The sequence below is a fragment of the Heterodontus francisci genome, chromosome 19, assembly GCF_036365525.1.
Source record: "Heterodontus francisci isolate sHetFra1 chromosome 19, sHetFra1.hap1, whole genome shotgun sequence".
NCBI classification, from domain to species: domain Eukaryota; kingdom Metazoa; phylum Chordata; class Chondrichthyes; order Heterodontiformes; family Heterodontidae; genus Heterodontus; species Heterodontus francisci.
The window spans coordinates 87,048,459-87,067,774 of record NC_090389.1 but is presented as its reverse complement, the minus strand read 5'-3'; the positions used below and the strand labels follow the sequence as shown (position 1 = coordinate 87,067,774).

General features: G+C 44.7%; 1 protein-coding gene across 1 annotated transcript in view; it reads right to left on the bottom strand.

The window, feature by feature from the left end:
- Nucleotides 1-439: 439 nt before the first annotated feature.
- Nucleotides 440-19,316, bottom strand: part of eefsec (eukaryotic elongation factor, selenocysteine-tRNA-specific) — a 447,758-nt gene continuing 428,881 nt past the window's right edge. Inside the window, exon 7 of the mRNA XM_068052161.1 lies at nucleotides 440-3,481. Within this exon, the coding sequence (XP_067908262.1) occupies nucleotides 3,303-3,481 (179 nt within the window). The 3' untranslated portion in view covers nucleotides 440-3,302. The remainder of the gene's footprint in view (nucleotides 3,482-19,316) is intronic.

Sequence of the window (19,316 nt, the reverse complement as noted above, 5' to 3'; positions counted from 1 at the left end):
TAATCATTACTGAGACTATCTTTTTATTCTAGATTTATTTAATTAATTGAATTGAAATTCCCCAGCTCTGTGGTGGGATTTGAACTCATGTCTCCAGATCATTAATCCAGGCCTCTGGATTACTTATGCAGTAACATTACCACTACACTACCGTTACAATGTCATGGAGCTGGGAGGTGTCCTTCCAGTAATCAACTCTCGACTGGAGCAGGAGCAAGTGAAGCCTATGCCATCCTCCGACTGGGAGAAAGTGAAATCTGGAGGTTATAAAGCAACAAGAGGAGCCTGGGCATGCAGGGAAAGCGGTTCAAGGGCTGTCTTCTCGCTTGCGGAGATGTCTGGTCAAGGGATAAAGAAAATGGGGTTCAATGTTACAGGAAAAAAGGGGAAATTTACTAAAACACAGTCAAACTTCTTTTTAAGAAATATTGTAGTTTCCTTTATTTCTGCAGTAGCCATGTTTGATATCAATTTGTTTTTACATTCCTGTTAATTACAAAGAGAAATTTGAATTGCTTCCATCAGTTAGAAACGCTGCATTGTAAAATAACTGGATTTTTATATAAATCAGTGCAGTTCTTTTTGACCGCTCTCTGGCCTCAGTGAACTTTGGCATGAGCAGCGATCCAGCGACAGTGGATGACAGTAGTGTAAGAAGCCCGAAAGCCCCTTTTGTTTAACATAACATGACACGAACCTCAAATCAAAAAGGAAGATTAAAGACTTAAATCGCAGTGGATAAAATGCAAATGGCTGCAGGAGTCTTGCACTCTGACTCACGCATCAGCTCTGGAGTAGTTTGCTCAGGAAAACATTCTTAACTGTGGGCCTTGAGGATGGGGCAGTGAGCTTGGAGAATGGGGTAGTGAGCTTGAGGGATGAATTTTCTTTTCTTTTCTTTTAGAGATAAAGCACTGAAACAGGCCCTTCGGCCCACCGAGTCTGTGCCGACCATCAGCCACCCATTTATACTAATCCTACACTAATTCCATATTCCTACCACATCCCCACCTGTCCCTATATTTCCCTACCACCTACCTATACTAGGGGCAATTTATAAAGGCCAATTAACCTATCAACCTGCAAGTCTTTTGGCATGTGGGAGGAAACCGGAGCACCCGGAGGAAACCCACGCAGACACAGGGAGAACTTGCAAACTCCACATAGGCAGTACCCAGAATTGAACCCGGGTCGCTGGAGCTGTGAGGCTGCGGTGCTAACCACTGCGCCACTGTGCCACCCAATACTCCAGGGCAGGATGAGAAAGTGACACAGGGTGGGTTTGGAGGAGGGGTGACCAGGATTGGCAGTAGGTCGGGAGAGAGAGTCATTAGGAGAGGGCTAGCAGGTTAGGAGAAAGGTTTAGCAAGACAGGGAGAGTACATCAAAAGGCCTTTATAGTAAAATCACAGAGCAATAAAACAAACTAACCCTCAGTTTGTGGTTACAGTCCATTAAGTATAAATATCCACAATGAAAATCAGGGAAGAACTCCCTGCTGAGGCTATGGGAATGGTGGTTGTATAGAGAGTCAGACAAAAAAAGGAAAGGGGCAAGTTGTTTGGACATTTCACACAATGCAGCACCCAATGACCACCACGTGTTAATTATCAATAATATTTAACGATTTATACACTCAATTCACAACTGAACTATGAAATGTACAAAGATTCATTAGCATGTGGTAAATATACATTTGAAACACAGTGCTGACCTGATCTCAGTGTAAACCAATCCAAGGTAGATTGTCTTCTCAAAATATACTGCAGCCCTTGAAGGAGGGTTGTGATACTTTCGAAACCAGAATCAGATCTATAATGGGACTGGATGTAGACTGGCTGCATTTACACTAAGGCCAGGGCAGAGGTCAGCAACCTGCAGCTCATTAAGGACTCGTGTGATTCCTGACCTTGATCGATGGTAATTAAATGGCTTTTTAAAAAAACTTTTATTAATATTAAATGATACTGTCTCATAAGTACAATTAGCAACTTTTTTAATAAAAATGTTTAAAATATTATCTGTCTTGTTTGTCATTATTTTTGGCATTTGAGTGACATCATTGCAGCTCTCAAGATATTGCGTTTTTGACTAAATTTTAAAAAGTGGCTCTTGTTATTAAGGTTGCCGATCCCTGAGCTAGGGCATTGGTGTGATGCACTTTACACCAACACTGCAGACACAGTGTAAAACTGGAGCCAGATTGACCCAATTCAGGAAATAGATAAAGAGGATTTGAAACAGAAATACAGTTTGATACTTCGGCAGAACTTTGATCAACCACATTTGAATTGTTAAGCTGCTGATTCTCTTTCCAATGCTAACTGACAGTGTGGGTGTTACAATCAACCTCAGTGCCCCAGGTAAGCAGGTAAGGTGGTAAAGATCAGCCTGGGTTCACACTCTGACCTTGGCTTCCTGCACTGTTCCAAAGAAGCTCAATGTAAGCTCGAGGAACTCATCTTTCGATGAGGGGCGTTACAACCTACAACCTTCCGGTCTCAACATCGAGTTCAATAATTTCAGATCATAATCTCTGCCCCCATTTTTTTGGACAGCAATGCTGGTAATAATTCTGCTGCTGCCATACACATCTCCATCTTTTGTTACTTGACCCATTAACACCCACTTTTGCCCTGCATCATCATCTCTCGTCATTCTCTCCTGCCCCCCACCCGATCACAGATCTTCTCTTTTGCTCTTTTTCCCCCTCCCCTCTTTCCCTGCCACTGTCCTTGCTTAAAACCTGTTATATCTCTTAATTTGTTTCAGTTCTGATGAAAGGTCATCAACCTGAAACATAACTCTGTTTCTCTCTCCACAGATACTACCAGACCTGCTAAGTATTTCCAGCATTTTCTGCTTTTATCCCAATTCTGACTTCTGTTACTTGATGTGGCCTGCACAGGCATGCAGGTGTATGGACATTGGCAGAAGCCATTATCGAGTTTCTCCCACTCCACACGGCCAAATAGCTGACCAACAATCACGGCCTAGGCTGTTAAAATAGCTCCTTGCTGACAGTGACCTGACTGGGCATCTGACAGCATCAGAGGAATCATATACCCAGTTAGTACCTTTGGGGCTGGGGTGATAAAGCCCATCCCATTAGAAAACAAAGTTATACAGTTTGCATTTTAAAACAGAAAAGATATTTCACCAAAGGAATTAATTTTGATTTTATTCATTCAGAAACCACAAAAATTGCTCTCAGAATAATGAGCTTTAAGGCAAGGAGACTTAAAAGGATTTTATTTTAAACCCCATCCCATCTCTCGATGTCCCTGCTTCAAAAATAAACACTAAGACTGAATCATTTTCTTCTGTGGGTCAAATAAATATCTCTTAAAGGCCAAGGTGATAGTTATGGGGTGTGTTTCACTCTTCCCATCATCTGCTTTTGTCGAGTCGCCCTTTCCTCCTTTCGATTTTTTCTTGCTTGATGTTAAGAGCTGCTGCTTGGTTTCTGGAGTTAGACCATCTGTGGGCAGAGAACAACAATTAGAAGGTACTTTTAGCACTTTACAACAAAAATGTGCATTTATATAGCACCTTTAACATAATAAAATGTTTCAAGGTGCTTCACATGAACATTATAATGCAAAATTCGACACTTAGCTACATAAGGAGATATTAGGGCAGATGGCAAAAGCTTAATCAAAGAGGTAGGTTTTAAGAAGCATCTTAAAGGAGGAGAGAGGGGTAGAGGGGTGAAGAGGTTTAAGGAGGGAATTCCAGAACTGAGGGCCTAGGCAGCTGAAAGCACTGTCACCAATGGTGGAGCGATGGAAATTGGAGATGCACAAGAGGCCAGAATTAGAGGAGAGCAGAGAGCTCGGAGGGTTGTAGGGCTGGAGGGGCGAGGCTTTGAAGAGAATTGTAAACATGGATGAGAAGTTCAAAAATCGAGACGTTGCTTGACTGGGAGCCAATGTAGGTCAGTGAACACAGGGGAGATAGGTGAGTGGGACTTGGTGTGAGTAAGGACACTTTATGAACGTTCTGATCGATCTCTCCAATAATCCTCTCACCAGCCACTCGAGCTACGAGCAGTATAAAATCCATCATGACTAAAACTCTGCTGATTCCCACTAAAGCAAACTCAACAAACATCCCTGAATTTGCTAACCATCACTGGCTTCCTTCCTCCGAACGTGATAACCAGAAAATACCAAGGATGAGGGATTTTCAGTTATATGGAGAGGCTGGACAAGCTGGACCTCGCTGGAGTTGAGAAGGTTAAGGAACTTTTCCTTTTCAAGTATCTATCCAATTCTCGTTTGGAAGTTACTATTGAATCTGCTTCCACTGCCCTTTCAGGAAGTGCATTCCAGATCAGAACAACTCACCATGTAAAAGATTGCTCATGCCACCTCTAGTTCTTTTGCCAATTATCTTAAATCTGTCTCCTCTGGTTACTGACCCTCCTGCCACTGGAAACAGTTCCTCCTTATTCACTCTACCAAAACCATTCATAATTTTGAACACCTCTAATAAACCTCCTCTTAAACCTTCTCTGATCTAAGGGGAACAATCCCAGCATATCCAGCCTCTATATAATTGAAGTCTCTCATTCCTGATACCGTTCCAGTAAATCTCCTCTCCACTCTCTCTAAACCCTTGACATTCTTCTGTGGTGCCCAGAATAGGACACAATACTCCAGCTGAGGCCGAATTAGTGATTTATAAAGTTTCAGTATAATTTCCTTTCTGAGGCAGTAATTTAAAGTGGAAATCTGATGTTTTTGAATAACCTGTCATCTGCACCTTTATCACCTCCCTGATCAACCTTTCTAACACTCCTCTCACTAGTAACCTGCACTTTAACTAAACCTCTGCTGATGCGCACTAAAGCTCACTCGCCCAACACCTCTGAACCTGGCAACCATCACTGGCTTCCTACCTCCTAATGTGATTTCAAAATCCTCGGCTACAAACTCCTGCTTGGTGTCACTGAACCCAGAATCTTTAACTTCCTTCGTCCCTGCATTTGGTCCCAATGACAGTGATTGCACTTCAAAAGTACTTCACTGCCTATGAAGCATGTTGGGACATCCTGAGGATGTCAAGTCCTGTAGTTTTTTTTCTCTGGGGAATATTGCGATTTGTCTTTAAGGCTTGCAAAGGATCAGTACTGCTTTAAGAACCAGCAAGTCCCCAGAGTTATAGAAAATGCATTTTTGGTTGCCTCTGGATACACCCGTATGGAGAGGGAATCAACCTGCTTCAGAGAATGCATCCTGGTTACCCGGCAACAGCCATTCAGAGACTGCGATTCAAAGGGTGCATTCTCATTACCTTGTATACAGCCTCGGACTGAGCATCACGCAATACATTTGCTACAATTCAATTTTGAACTGGCTTTTTAGTTGGAGACAGTTTGTTCTAAGAGAGAACACAGACAGGCAGCTGGTGTTAGCATCTGAAAAAAGAGCGCTCAGCCATTTAAGCTGAAGGAAGAGAATTTAGTCTGTTTAATTATTATCTCTAAAAATTCTAAACAAAGTCAAGCCAAAACAGAGATCTCTGATAATTTAAACTGAAGGAAGGGAAGTTAGACTGTGACAATCTTTTATCCCTCAAAAACTCAAGTCAGATTGATTCTATTGAAAGCATTTGCAAGTTGTTAATTGTTGAAATCCATCGCTGAAGAAGGAAGCATCCTTACTGCTGGAGTTAGACTACCGACTGTTCTACTGTGGAAGAACCTTTTTTCCCCATCGGATGGCTGTGAGGGCTTCAAGCAACATTGGACTGCAAATTTGCAAGGACTCTAATTTTTATTCTATTTTAAATGTTGTTTATATCTTCATAGTGTTTAAGAATTTAGTTTTTCTAATTAAACAGTTAATTTGTTGATTTAAAGACCTGGTTTGGTTAGCGTTATTCGATGGTTAATAGATGGTACAATTTGGCTGGGTCTTTCTTTAATTTGGAAAGTTTAAAATGATATAGTTGGCGATCTGTGGAGGGACAGGATTGAATTAACAGTGCGTTTCTCCCACCACAATCAGAATCGTATATTTTGATTGGGGGCTTTGTCTGGAGCGGTCTGTCGTAACACAAAGCTGCCATATACTTCAGTGGGTCAGACTCACACCTCTGAGTCAGTAAGTTGTGGGTTCAAGTCCCACTTCAGAGGCTTGAGCTCATAATCCAACCTGACACTCATGGAGCAGTATTGAGGGAGTGCTGCACTATTAGAGGTGCCGATTGATTGGATGAGACCTTAAGCCAAGGCCCCAGTCTACCCTCTCAGATGGATGTAAAAGATTCTGTGACACTATTTCAAAGAAGAGCAGGGGAGTTCTGCCTTGGTGTTCTGGCCAATATTTACACCTCAACCAACATCACTGATAAACTGATGATCTCTGTCACATCTTCTGTTTTTGAGAGCTTGCTGTCTGCAAATTGGCTGCTGTGTTTTCTGCATTGCAACAAATGAAAAGTGCTCCAGACTGTAAAGGAAAGCCTTTTTTAAAAAAACAGTTGTCAAAGCAAAAAGGTAATGAAAGGGTTAAAGGCTTAATAACTGACTGGATTCAAACATTGCTAAAATATTGCTCTGGAATTCACCTCACAGACATTGTGGCATCACCTGCATTCCAACAGGGACTGGCAGAGGCTGGGGACAGTGTGGCATAAACCAAGCCCTTACTAAAAGGAGGAGCTGACACACAAGAGAGAGCATGTAAACAGGCAGACAAGGCCCTGTTCAGGTATTCTGAATATGTGGAGTCATGCTTTATCTCAAACCATCAAAAACAAATAACTGCTTTTGCCCTCATGACCAAAAATAGATTGCGATAGGATGGGCTGGCATCGTGGTTCTGACCAATAGGGGAAAGGACTTCATCAAAGGCCCTGGTGCCAGGAGGTCTACAGATTACAGTGACTCCATTACAGACCCCTATGCATGTAAGAACTACGGCAGACAGTATTCCATGTAATCTCAGGCTCATCTATCTACCTCTGTGGATTTCTCTGGTTACAGAAAACAAACTCCCTTTCATTTCAGCACAAATCAGGAAAACAAGTTAAAATGTCCCTCGATCACATTAGACAAGACACATGAATTATGCAGGCAGAAATTTGGGGACATTCCTGTGTATCTCTGTACTAATTTCCATTGCCAGTGATGAGCAATGGGATCTATATTTACAGTTTATGAAGATTAGACTGACTTAACCCTTTATGGACTAAGGGTTGACTTCACCATGGGATGCAGCTGAGTCCATTTAAACAAAGACAAAAACAAGGAACTCGTGATAATTTTCCCAATGTGTAATCAGAAATGGTATACTGAAGGCTTCATTTTAGTATTTGTTATCCTAAAATTGGTAACTAAAGACATTTTCTGGAAGGTAATTCACACTGTGGCTGCAGTGTGTGAGATCAACAGGATGCATTGCAGTAGCTCATCACCTCCCTCCCCTCTGGCCCCTACTATCAAGAAGGGCAAGAGCCACAATGTTGTGGAATCATCACCACCTCCATGTTCTCCTCCAAGTTACACACCATCTCAACTTGGACAGATATCGGCCATTCCCACATTGTCGCTGGGCCAAAATCCTGGAACCCCCTCCCTAACAGCACTGAGAGAGCAAATTTGCCACACGGACTGCAACAATTCAAAGATAAGGGGTGGGCAATAAACACCAGCATCACCCACATCCTGAGACCGATTTATTTTAAAACTTTGAACTGGAGTCGTAGCGTGCCTCAGTGGGGTGTTGCACTTTCACCTCCGAGTCAGAAGGTTGTGGGTTCAAGCGCCATTCCAGGAACTGGAGCACATAACCTAAGCTGACACTTCAGTGCAGTACCGAGAGGGTGCTACACTGTTGAAGATACCAGATTTCGGATGAGGCAAAGTGAGCTTCTGGTTGCCTGTTCTGGTGGATGTTAATGACCCTTTGCCACTTTTTGAATGAGACCTGGCTAATTCTTCCCTAACCAAAAGCACCAAAAAATGATAAAACAATCATTCCATTGTGGTCTTGGGATCCTACTGTGTGCCTAATGGCTGCTGTGTTTCCCTACAAAATACTACCTGAATCTCTGAGGCAGATGTGATAAGGTGTTACATGAATGCAATTATTTTCTCCTCCCTCAGCTGCTTTTTAGCATCAACTCAACACAATCCCAAACATTCATATTCTCTTAAAAGCCATGTGACTAAGGAGGTCAAGAATTGTTTCTTTTAAAAGGTATTTATATAGCCTTTTCTACCTATGCCTCACACTATCCTCAGTCAGGAGGACAGATGCAATAGCCTAAAGGTTTGTATTTTACTATTAGAATGCATGTGGATTTTCACAGGTTGCCTTTTCCAACCATCCTTGCATGAATTTGTACTCAACTCTTCCTTAATTGTGGACTAGCTTGTCTAAGTCTGGTTACCTTGCTCTAATGTATTATTCCTGCGATGACCCTAGCCATGGTTACACAGTTTGCCCATACTGTCTTCAGGTTTGTAGTTGAGTAAAGGCTGCTTGGGTGATGAACTGTGATGGGCTGACTGCCTTCTTCTGTGCTGTACGATGGTAAAACCGGGATCAGGAAGATTGAGAAGGGGAACTTTTCAAAGATAATTGAAACACTACTTTTTTTAATCTCCCAAAGCAATGCAGTCGAAATCGCTCTCTTGTGTTTTGACACGCTATTGACCAGCCTGCAGGTTATTTGAATTCTTGCTTTTGTCTGGTAGCTGACTCAGCTCAGATACAAGGCGCTGTGCTGAACTTTCCGGTCTTCCGATCCCCACGAGGAGATAATTCAGCAGCCTAGGCTGGCAGTGCGATTGCTGACAATCGGCTCCGCTCATCTTGTAACAATGCCTCCCCCATCGCCTGAGTTGGCGACAGACCTGATCCATGTAGGCAAAATACCCGCAGCAGAAACAAAACAGGTAAGGCCTGTCAAAGGTCCTTTCTTTTACGCTCTGCCCTTATATTTCAACATGACCTGAGGTGCCTGTCAGCAACGGGGACAAACAACAGGGCGTCTGACTGAACCCACAGAGTGCTGGACAAACTTTTAAAACAAAGCCACCTTTCCCCACGCCCCTCACTCGCCGACACTTCCTGCATTCCCATCTATTGATAGACCGCTGAGCATGCGCAGATTCAGAAATATTTTGCAACATAAAATTTACAGCACGGAAATAGGCCATTCAGCTCAAATGATCCATACTGGTGTTTATGTTCCACATAAGCCTCTGACTCCATCAACATATTCTTCTATTCCTTTCTCCCTCATGTGTTTATCCAGATTCCCCTTAAAGGTATCTATTCGCCTCAACTACTCCCTGTGGTAGTGAGTTCCACACTCTCACCACTTTCTGGGTAGTTCCTTCTGAATTCTTTATTAGATATATTTGGGGCGGCACAGTGGCTAGCACCGCAGCCTCACAGCTCCAGCGCCCTGGGTTCGGTTCTGGGTACTGCCTGTGCGGAGTTTGCAAGTTCTCCCTGTGACCGCGTGGGTTTTCGCCAGGTGCTCCGGTTTCCTCCCACAGCCAAAGACTTGCAGGTTGATGGGCAAATTGGCCATTGTAAATTGCCCCTAATGTAGGTAGGTGTTAGGAGAATGGTGGGGGTGTGGTAGGGAATATGGGTTAATGTAGGATTAGTATAAATGGGTGGTTGTTGGTCGGCACAGACTCGGTGGGCTGAAGGGCCTGTTTCAGTGCTGTATCTCGAAATAAATAAATATTAGTGACTATCATATTTATGGTTGCTACTTTTGGACTCTCCTCCACAAGGGTCTCCTCTATCAAACCCTTTCATAATGTTAAAGATCTACGTTTGGTCACCCCTCAGCCTTCTCTTTTCTGGAGAAAAGAGCCCCAGTCAGTTCAGTCGTGCCTGGCAGTTCTATGCAAGATTTGACCCAAAATTAACACTAGGGCCTGGGTGCGCTGGTTTTCTTCAGCACAGTTTGCCTGATATCAACCAAACCAACACAAAAAAACATGGAATTTTAAGTGCAAATTACATTCATCACAAATTGAATTTCTGCCTTCTAGAAACTGGACCAGCCCACACCCCCACTCACCATTGGGAGTTCACACTAATTGCACTTGTTTCGGGGCCTTGGAAGGTGCTTAAAAAATTAAGCTTTTTGGTGTAAGGACACTAAAGCTTCTGAATATATCTTTTTTAAATTACTAAGAAACTAACTATTGTACTCAATATAACCAGCAAATGCATCTTTAGTTTTTCAAAGGTTATTTTCAGTTATTTTTAAAAATCAGGTTACTCACAGGTGGTGACTAGAGGCTCTGATTAAAATGCTTATTTTTTGTGGTTAACCCATTTTCAACTGTATTAATCAAACTGCAGCAAGTTACTTTATTCTTTACAGCCAAAGACTTGCAGGTTGATAGGTAAATTGGCTATTATAAAGTGCCCCTAGTGTAGGTAGGAGAATGGTGGGGATGTAGTAGAGAATATGGGGTTAATATAGGATTAGTATAGGTGTCGCAGACTGCGACACCGACCACTCCCTGGTGTGCAGCAAGGTTAGACTCAGACCAAAGAAGTTGCATCATTCCAAGCAGAAGGGCCACCCGCGCATCAACACTAGCAGAATTTCTCACCCACAACTGTTACAAAAATTTCTAAATTCACTTGTAACAGCCCTTCAAAACACTCCCACAGGGGATGCTGAGACCAAGTGGGCCCACATCAGAGACGCCATCTATGAGTCAGCTTTGACCACCTACGGCAAAAGTGCGAAGAGAAATGCAGACTGGTTTCAATCTCAAAATGAAGAGCTGGAACCTGTCATAGCCGCTAAGCGCATTGCACTGTTGAACTACAAGAAAGCCCCCAGCGATTTAACATCCGCAGCACTTAAAGCAGCCAGAAGCACTGCACAAAGAACAGCCAGGCGCTGCGCAAACGACTACTGGCAACACCTATGCAGTCATATTCAGCTGGCCTCAGACACCGGAAACATCAGAGGAATGTATGATGGCATGAAGAGAGCTCTTGGGCCAACCATCAAGAAGATCACCCCCCTCAAATCTAAATCAGGGGACATAATCACTGACCAACACAAACAAATGGATTGCTGGGTTTAGCACTACCTAGAACTGTACTCCAGGGAGAATGCTGTCACTGAGACTGCCCTCAATGCAGCCCAGCCTCTACCAGTCATGGATGAGCTGGACATACAGCCAACCAAATCAGAACTCAGTGATGCCATTGATTCTCTAGCCAGTGGAAAAGCCCCTGGGAAGGACAGCATTACCCCTGAAATAATCAAGAGTGCCAAGCATGCTATACTCTCAGCGCTACATGAACTGCTATGCCTGTGCTGGGACGAGGGAGCAGTACCCCAGGACATGCGCGATGCCAATATCATCACCCTCTATAAAAACAAAGGTGACCGCGGTGACTGCAACAACTACTGTGGAATCTCCCTGCTCAGCATAGTGGGGAAAGTCTTTGCTCGAGTCGCTCTAAACAGGCTCCAGAAGCTGGCCGAGCGCATCTACCCTGAGGCACAGTGTGGCTTTCGTGCAGAGAGATCGACCGTTGACATGCTGTTCTCCCTTCGTCAGATACAGGAGAAATGCCGTGAACAGATGCCCCTCTACATTGCTTTCATTGATCTCACCAAAGCCTTTGACCTCGTCAGCAGACGTGGTCTCTTCAGACGACTAGAAAAGATTGGATGCCCACCAAAGCTACTAAGTACCATCACCTCATTCCATGACAATATGAAAGGCACAATTCAACATGGTGGCTCCTCATCAGAGCCCTTTCCTATCCTGAGTGGCGTGAAACAGGGCTGTGTTCTCGCACCCACACTTTTTGGGATTTTCTTCTCCCTGCTGCTTTCACATGCATTCAAGTCCGCTGAAGAAGGAATTTTCCTCCACACAAGATCAGGGGGCAGGTTGTTCAACCTTGCCCGTCTAAGAGCGAAGTCCAAAGTACGGAAAGTCCTCATCAGGGAACTCCTCTTTGCTGACGATGCTGCTTTAACATCGCACACTGAAGAGTGCCTGCAGAGTCTCATCGACAGGTTTGCGGCTGCCTGCAATGAATTTGGCCTAACCATCAGCCTCAAGAAAACAAACATCATGGGGCAGGACGTCAGAAATGCTCCATCCATCAATATTGGCGACCACGCTCTGGAAGTGGTTCAGGAGTTCACCTACCTAGGCTCAACTATCACCAGTAACCTGTCTCTAGATGCAGAAATCAACAAGCGCATGGGAAAGGCTTCCACTGCTATGTCCAGACTGGCCAAGAGAGTGTGGGAAAATGGCGCACTGACACGGAACACAAAAGTCTGAGTGTATCAGGCCTGTGTCCTCAGTACCTTGCTCTATGGCAGCGAGGCCTGGACAACGTATGTCAGCTAAGAGCGACGTCTCAATTCATTCCATCTTCGCTGCCTCCGGAGAATACTTGGCATCAGGTGGCAGGACCGTATCTCCAACACAGAAGTCCTCGAGGCGGCCAACATCCCCAGCTTATACACACTACTGAGTCAGCGGCGCTTGAGATGGCTTGGCCATGTGAGCCGCATGGAAGATGGCAGGATCCCCAAAGACACATTGTACAGCGAGCTCGCCACTGGTATCAGACCCACCGGCCGTCCATGTCTCTGCTATAAAGACGTCTGCAAACGCGACATGAAATCCTGTGACATTGATCACAAGTCGTGGGAGTCAGTTGCCAGCGTTCGCCAGAGCTGGCGGGCAGCCATAAAGACGGGGCTAAAATGTGGCGAGTCGAAGAGACTTAGTAGTTGGCAGGAAAAAAGACAGAGGCGCAAGGGGAGAGCCAACTGTGCAAAAGCCCCGACAAACAAATTTCTCTGCAGCACCTGTGGAAAAGCCTGTCACTCTAGAATTGGCCTTTATAGCCACTCCAGGCGCTGCTTCACAAACCACTGACCACCTCCAGGCGCGTATCCATTGTCTCTCGAGATAAGGAGGCCCAAAAGAAAGAAAGAAGTATAAATGGGCAGTTGTTGGTCGGCACAGACTCGGTGCGCCGAAGGGCCTGTTTCAGTGCTGTATCTATAAATAAATAAATGAAACAAAGTGATTACTGACAACGCAGCCGGCAGCTTACGTCATCCCACTGCGCCAATCGGGTTCTGACCCTCGGTGCATGCGCAGATGATGTCATCGCGTAACGTGGGCAGATGGTGGGGGGAGAGGGGGTCTGGGGAGTGGGGAGAGAACAGGTGCGGGGAGAGCGTGGCCGAAGATCTTTCTGGTGGCTGGTGCGCTCTCCTCCTTCCACGCTCGCTCACTGCCCCGAAGGTTAGGTTGCCTTCGTGTGATTATTTGTGCAGCGCCATCTTTAGTCCTGGCAGCTGCCTGAAGTCGCAGACTGTGACATTTTAGTGGCACAGGCTGCATTTGCGCATGTGCCACTGCAGCACCACCTAGTGGTAGTGTTGTCAGCAAACGCAGCCTTGTTTAAAAAGCCACTTGCCTTCAATATGATGCAATCCCTGCCTCAGTCAAGAACTAGTCTAGCTCCCTCTTGAGGTTGTTGAAAGGTCATTGACATCAATCCTAATTTTACCTTTCAGCAGTTTATACCTGTGACCTCCTGTTGTGGTTTGGTTTGAAGTAGTGTTCCAGATTTACCCTTGCTGAACCCACTATCTCATCTACTTCAGTTAGCTCCTTTCTTAGTCATGTTCATCCAAGACCAAAAATTGTGTAATCACATAAATGTTAGCACAGTAGCCATTCCACTCTGCCAGTGCTAGCTCCACATCAAAACCATCTATTTTAATCCCAGTTCCCCATTCCATCCCCGTACAGCTTCAATAATTTCCTTCAATTGTTTATCTAATTCACCGTTGTAACTGGGGAGGCAGTGGCGTAGTGGTAATGTCACTGGGCTAGTAATCCAGAGCCCAGGCTAATGCGTTGGGGACATGGGTTCGAATCGCACCATGGCAGATGGTGAAATTTGAATTCAATTAATAAATCCGGATTTATTAACCATTGAAACCATTGTCGATTATTGTAAAAACCCATCTGGTTCACTAATGTCCTTGGTGAAGGAAAATATTTTTCCTAATCTCCTCCTTTATGTTTCTGGTGCTAATCTTAAATTTGTGCCTTGAAACCCAAGTTTCCCCAGTCTTTTCCTTTAAACAACAGCTTGCATTTATATAGCACTTCGAACATAATGAATTGTTCCAAGGTGCTTCAGAGGAGTATCATCAAACACTGATCCCCATAAAGAGAAGGTGATCAAGAACTTGGTCAAGGAGGCTATTAAGGATTAGAGAGGGTTTAAGGAGGAAAATCCAGAGTTTAGGGCCCAGGCAGCTGAAGGCATAGCCACCAGTGGTGGATCAATGAAAATCGGAGATGCATAAGAGACCAGAATTGGTAGCAGGTAGTCCACATGATGTCCTGGACTGGTTTTAATCACTTGAGGGGGGTTGGAAAGGAATTTTTACAGCATATTTTTTCTCCTTATTGCCTCGAGATTTTTCTCTGGGATTTTACCTCCCCCAGGAGATTAAAGGAGGTAGTCAACCTGGAGCTTAAGAGAGCACAGACAAGAGAGGGACTGGGTAGCTGCCAAACAGACAAGGCGGTCAAGGCAGGTACTGCAGGAGTCTCCGGAGAGTATTGCACTTTCTAACCAGTATTCAGCTCTGAGTACCAATGGGAGAGAGGGTTCCACTGGAGAGTGCAGTGAGAGTCATGACCAGAGCACCATGGGTGGCTCAGCTGTGCAGAGAGGGTGGAGAAAGGACAAGAGAGCAATAGAGATCAGGGATTCTACAGTTAGGGGAACAGATAGGCATTTCTGTGGTCGCAGACGTGATTCCAAGATGCTATGTTGCCTCCCTGGTGCAAGGGTCATGGATATCACCAAGTGGCTACAGGGCATTCGGGAGGACAATGGTACCCAGCCAGAGGTCATCATCCACATTGGTACCAATGATATAGGATGAAAGAGGGATAAGGTCCTGCAGGCTGAGTTTAGGGAGTTAGGAACGAGATTAGCAAGCAGGACCTCAAAGGTAGTAATCTCCGGATTACTCCCAAGGCCACGTGCTAGTGAGTATAGAAATAGGAAAATACACCAGATGAACGCATGGCTGGAAAGATGGTGCAGGAGGGAGGTCTTCAGATTTCTGGGACATTGGGACCAGTTCTGGGGAAGGTGGGACCTGTATAAGCCGGATGGTCTGCACCTGAACAGGACTGGGACAAATATCCTTGCAGGAAGGTTTGCTAGTGCTGTTGGGGATGATTTAAACTAGCTTGGTAGGGGGATGGGAACCTGAGGGCAGTTTCAGATAGGACAATTTCAGGGCAGGGAACAGGAGGCAGAAAATAAGCAAGTGACTCTGAAAGACAGAAGAAGAAAAGGTTAAAAGGTGTGCAGCACAGGAATTTGGCAGTGTTAAAGGGTATTTATTTAAGTGCGTATAGTAAATAAAGCCGATGAGCTGAGGGCACAGATATCATTGCTACAACGGAAACTTGGCTTAAAGAGGGGCAAGAATGGTAACTCAACATCCCTGGATATAGAGTTTTCAAGCAGGATAGAGAGGGAGATAAAAAAGCAGGGGGTGTAGCATTATTAGTTAAGAAATCAATAACAGCTTTGAGGAGGGATGATATGCTAAATGAATCATCAAGCAACGCCGTATGGGTGGAGCTCAGAAATAAAAAAGGGGCAGCCACACTACTAGGACTGTACTATAGACCCCCAAATTGTGAGAGGGAGGTAGAAGAACAAATATGTAGGCAAATTTCTGAGTGCAAAAACTATAGGGCAATAATAGTTGGGGATTTCAACTAACCCAATATCAATTGGGATATAAACAGTGTGAAGGGCAAAGAGGGGACAAAATTCTTGAACTATGTTCAAGAGAACCTTTTTAGCCAGCATGTAACAAGTCTAACGAGAGGGGGCGCAATTCTAGATTTAGTCTTTTTTTTTATTTTTTAGAGATACAGCACTGAAACAGGCCCTTTGGCCCACCAAGTCTGTGCCGACCAACAACCACCCATTTATACTAACCCTACAGTAATCCCATATTCCCTATCACCTACCTACACTAGGGGCAATTTACAACGGCCAATTTACCTATCACCTGCATGTCTTTGGCTGTGGGAGGAAACCGGAGCACCCGGCGGAAACCCACGCGGTCACAGGGAGAACTTGCAAACTCCGCACAGGCAGTACCCAGAATCGAACCCGGGTCCCAGTGAGGCTGCGGTGCTAACCACTGCACCACTGTGCTGCCCTAATGAAGCTGGGCAAGTGGATGAAGTAACAGTGGGTGACCATTTTGGAGATAGTGACCATAATACAGTAAGTTTTAGCATAATCATGGAAAAGGACAAAGATAAAACAGGAGTAAAAGTTCTAAATTGGGAGAAGGCAAATTTTAAGAAACTGAGAGGTGACCTGGTGAAAGTGGACTGGATACAGCTACTTGAAGGAAAATCAGTGGCAAACCAGTGGGAGGCATTCAATAGCGAGATACTACAGGCACAGTGTAGGCATGTCCCCATAAAGATAAAGGGTGGTACTGCCAAATCTAGAGCCCCCAGGTTATCTAGAAGCTTACAGGGTAAGTTAAAGCAGAAAAAGAAAGCTTATGATGATCACAAATTATTTAATACTTTAGAAAGCCTAGAGGAGTATAGAAAGTGCAGGGGTGAAGTAAAAAAGGAAATTAGAAAAGCAAAGAGAGGACATAAAAAATTATTGGCAGGTCTTCTTTGGCCTCCTTGTCTCCAGAGACAATGGGTAAGCGCCTGGAGCTAGTCAGTGGTTTGTGGAGCAGTGCCTGGAGTGGCTATAAAGGCCAATTGGCAGGTAAAATCAAGGAAAACCTGAAGATGTTTTATCAGTCCATTAAGAGCAAGAGGATAACTAAGGAAAGGGTAGGGCCTAACAGAGATGTACAGGGGAACTTATGCATGGATGCAGAAGATGTGGGCAGGGTTCTTAATGAGTTTTTGTTTGTCATCACAAACGAGAGCGTTGATGTAGAAATCGTAGCTAAAGAAGAGCGTGAAATATTAGAAACGATAAGAAAAACAAGAGAGGAGGTACTAGAGGGTCTGACATCCTTGAAAGTGGATAAATCGGCAGGGCCAGATGGATTGCATCCCAGGTTGTTAAAGGAAGCCAAGGAGGAAATAGCGGATGCACTGAGGATCATCTCCGAATCCTCACTAGATACAGGAGAGGTAGCAGACGTTTGGAGGTCTGCGAATGTTGTACCATTGTTTAAAAAGGGTGTGAGGGATAGGCCAAATAATTATAGGCCGGTCAGTCTGACCTCAGTGGTGGGTACATTGTTAGAATCAATTCTGAGGGAGAGGATAAACTGCCACTTAGAAAGGCACGGACTAATCAGGGATAGTCAGCATGGATTTGTTAAGGGAAGGTCATGTCTTACGAACTTAATTGAGTTTTTTGAGGAAGTAACAAGGAGGATTATGAGGGTAGTGCAGTGGATGTGGTTTACATGGATTTTAGTAAGGCATTTGTCAAGGTCCCACATGGCAGACTGGTCAGTAAAATGAAAGCCCATGGGATACAGGGGAATGTGGCAGGTTGGATCCAGAATTGGCTCAGGGACAGAAAACAAAGGGTAGTAGTCGATGGATGTTTTTGTGAATGGAAAGTGGTTTCCACTGGCGTTCCACAGGGCTCAGTGTTGGGTCCCTTGCTGTTTGTGGTATATATTAATGATTTGGACTTAAATGTGGGAGGCATGATTGGGAAATTTGCTGATAACACAAAAATTGGCCGTGTTGTTGATAGTGAAGAGGATAGCTGTCGACTCCAGAAAGATATCAATAGTTTGGTTGAGTGGCAGAAAAGTGGCAAATGGAATTCAATCCAAATAAGTGTGAGATAATGCATTTGGGGAGGACAAATAAAGCGAGGAAATACACAATAAACGGGAGGATTTTGAGAGGGGGAGAAGAAGTGGGAGACCTTGGAGTGCACGTCCACAGGTCCCTGAAGGTGGCAGGACAGGTAGATAGAGTGGTGAAGAAGGCATATGGAATGCTTTCCTTCATTGGCCGAGGTATAGAATTCAAAAGCAGGGATGTAATGCTGGAACTGTATAAAACGCTGGTTAAGACACATTTGGAGTATTGCGTACAGTTCTGGTCAGACATTACAGAAAGCACATAATTGCTCTGGAGAGAGTACAGAGGAGATTTACAAGAATGTTGCCAGGACTCAAAAGTTGCAGCTATGAGGAAAGATTGGATAGGCTCAGGTTGTTTTCCTTAGAACAGAGGAGGCTGAGGGGTGATTTAATAGAGGTGTACAAAATTATGAGGGGCCTAGATCGACTGGACAGGAAGGACCGGTTTCCCCTAATGGAGAGGTCAATTACCAGGGGGCACAGATTTAAGGTGGTTGGTAGAAGGATTAAAGGGAACATGAGGAAAAGCTTTTTCACCCAGAGGGTGATGGCAAACACGAGGGGACGTAGCTTTAAGTTGAGGGGTGATAGATATAGGACAGATGTCAGAGGTAGTTTCTTTACTCAGAGAGTGGTAGTTGCGTGGAACGCCCTGCCTGCAACAGTAGTAGACTCGCCAACTTTAAGGGCATTTAAGTGGTCATTGGATAGACATATGGATGAAAATGGAATAGTGTAGGTCAGATGGTTTCACAGGTCGGGGCAACATCGAGGGCCGAAGGGCCTGTACTGCGCTGTAATGTTCTATGTAGGGGGTGATTGGAATTCACTGCCAGGAACAGTGGTGGAGGCAGAAACCCTCAATTCTTTTAAAAGGTACTTGTACATGCAACTGAAGTGCTGTAACTGGCATGGCTATGGACCAAGTGCTGGAACGTGGGATTAGATTGGGCAGCTAGTTTTGTCGGCAGGCACGGACACGACGGGCTGAATGGCCTCCTTCTGTACTGTAATTTTTCTATGGCTCTATGGTACATGGCTGGGGATGGGGGGGGGCGGGGGGGGGGGGGGGGGATAAGTCATGATGCTCCAGCCACCGTGAATGGCTTGATGAACCAGGGTCTTTTCCTGCCTGTTTTTTCCATATGTTAGCATGAAAGTTAAAGCAGCAGGAATGTCCCAATGGTGCATAGCCCCCATAGAATGCATATTTTCGCCAACTTGTTTTGAAATTTCCGAGCTACTTTCTTCAATTCCAATGCTCCTCCGCGCTTGGCATCATCTGCAAATTTTACCTTTTTGTACTGAGTTTCTGAATCCAAGTCATGGGTGCAAATTAAGAGACAGCAGTGGTCCCAAAACTGAGCTCCAATGGTCAGTACTTCCTCTACTGGACA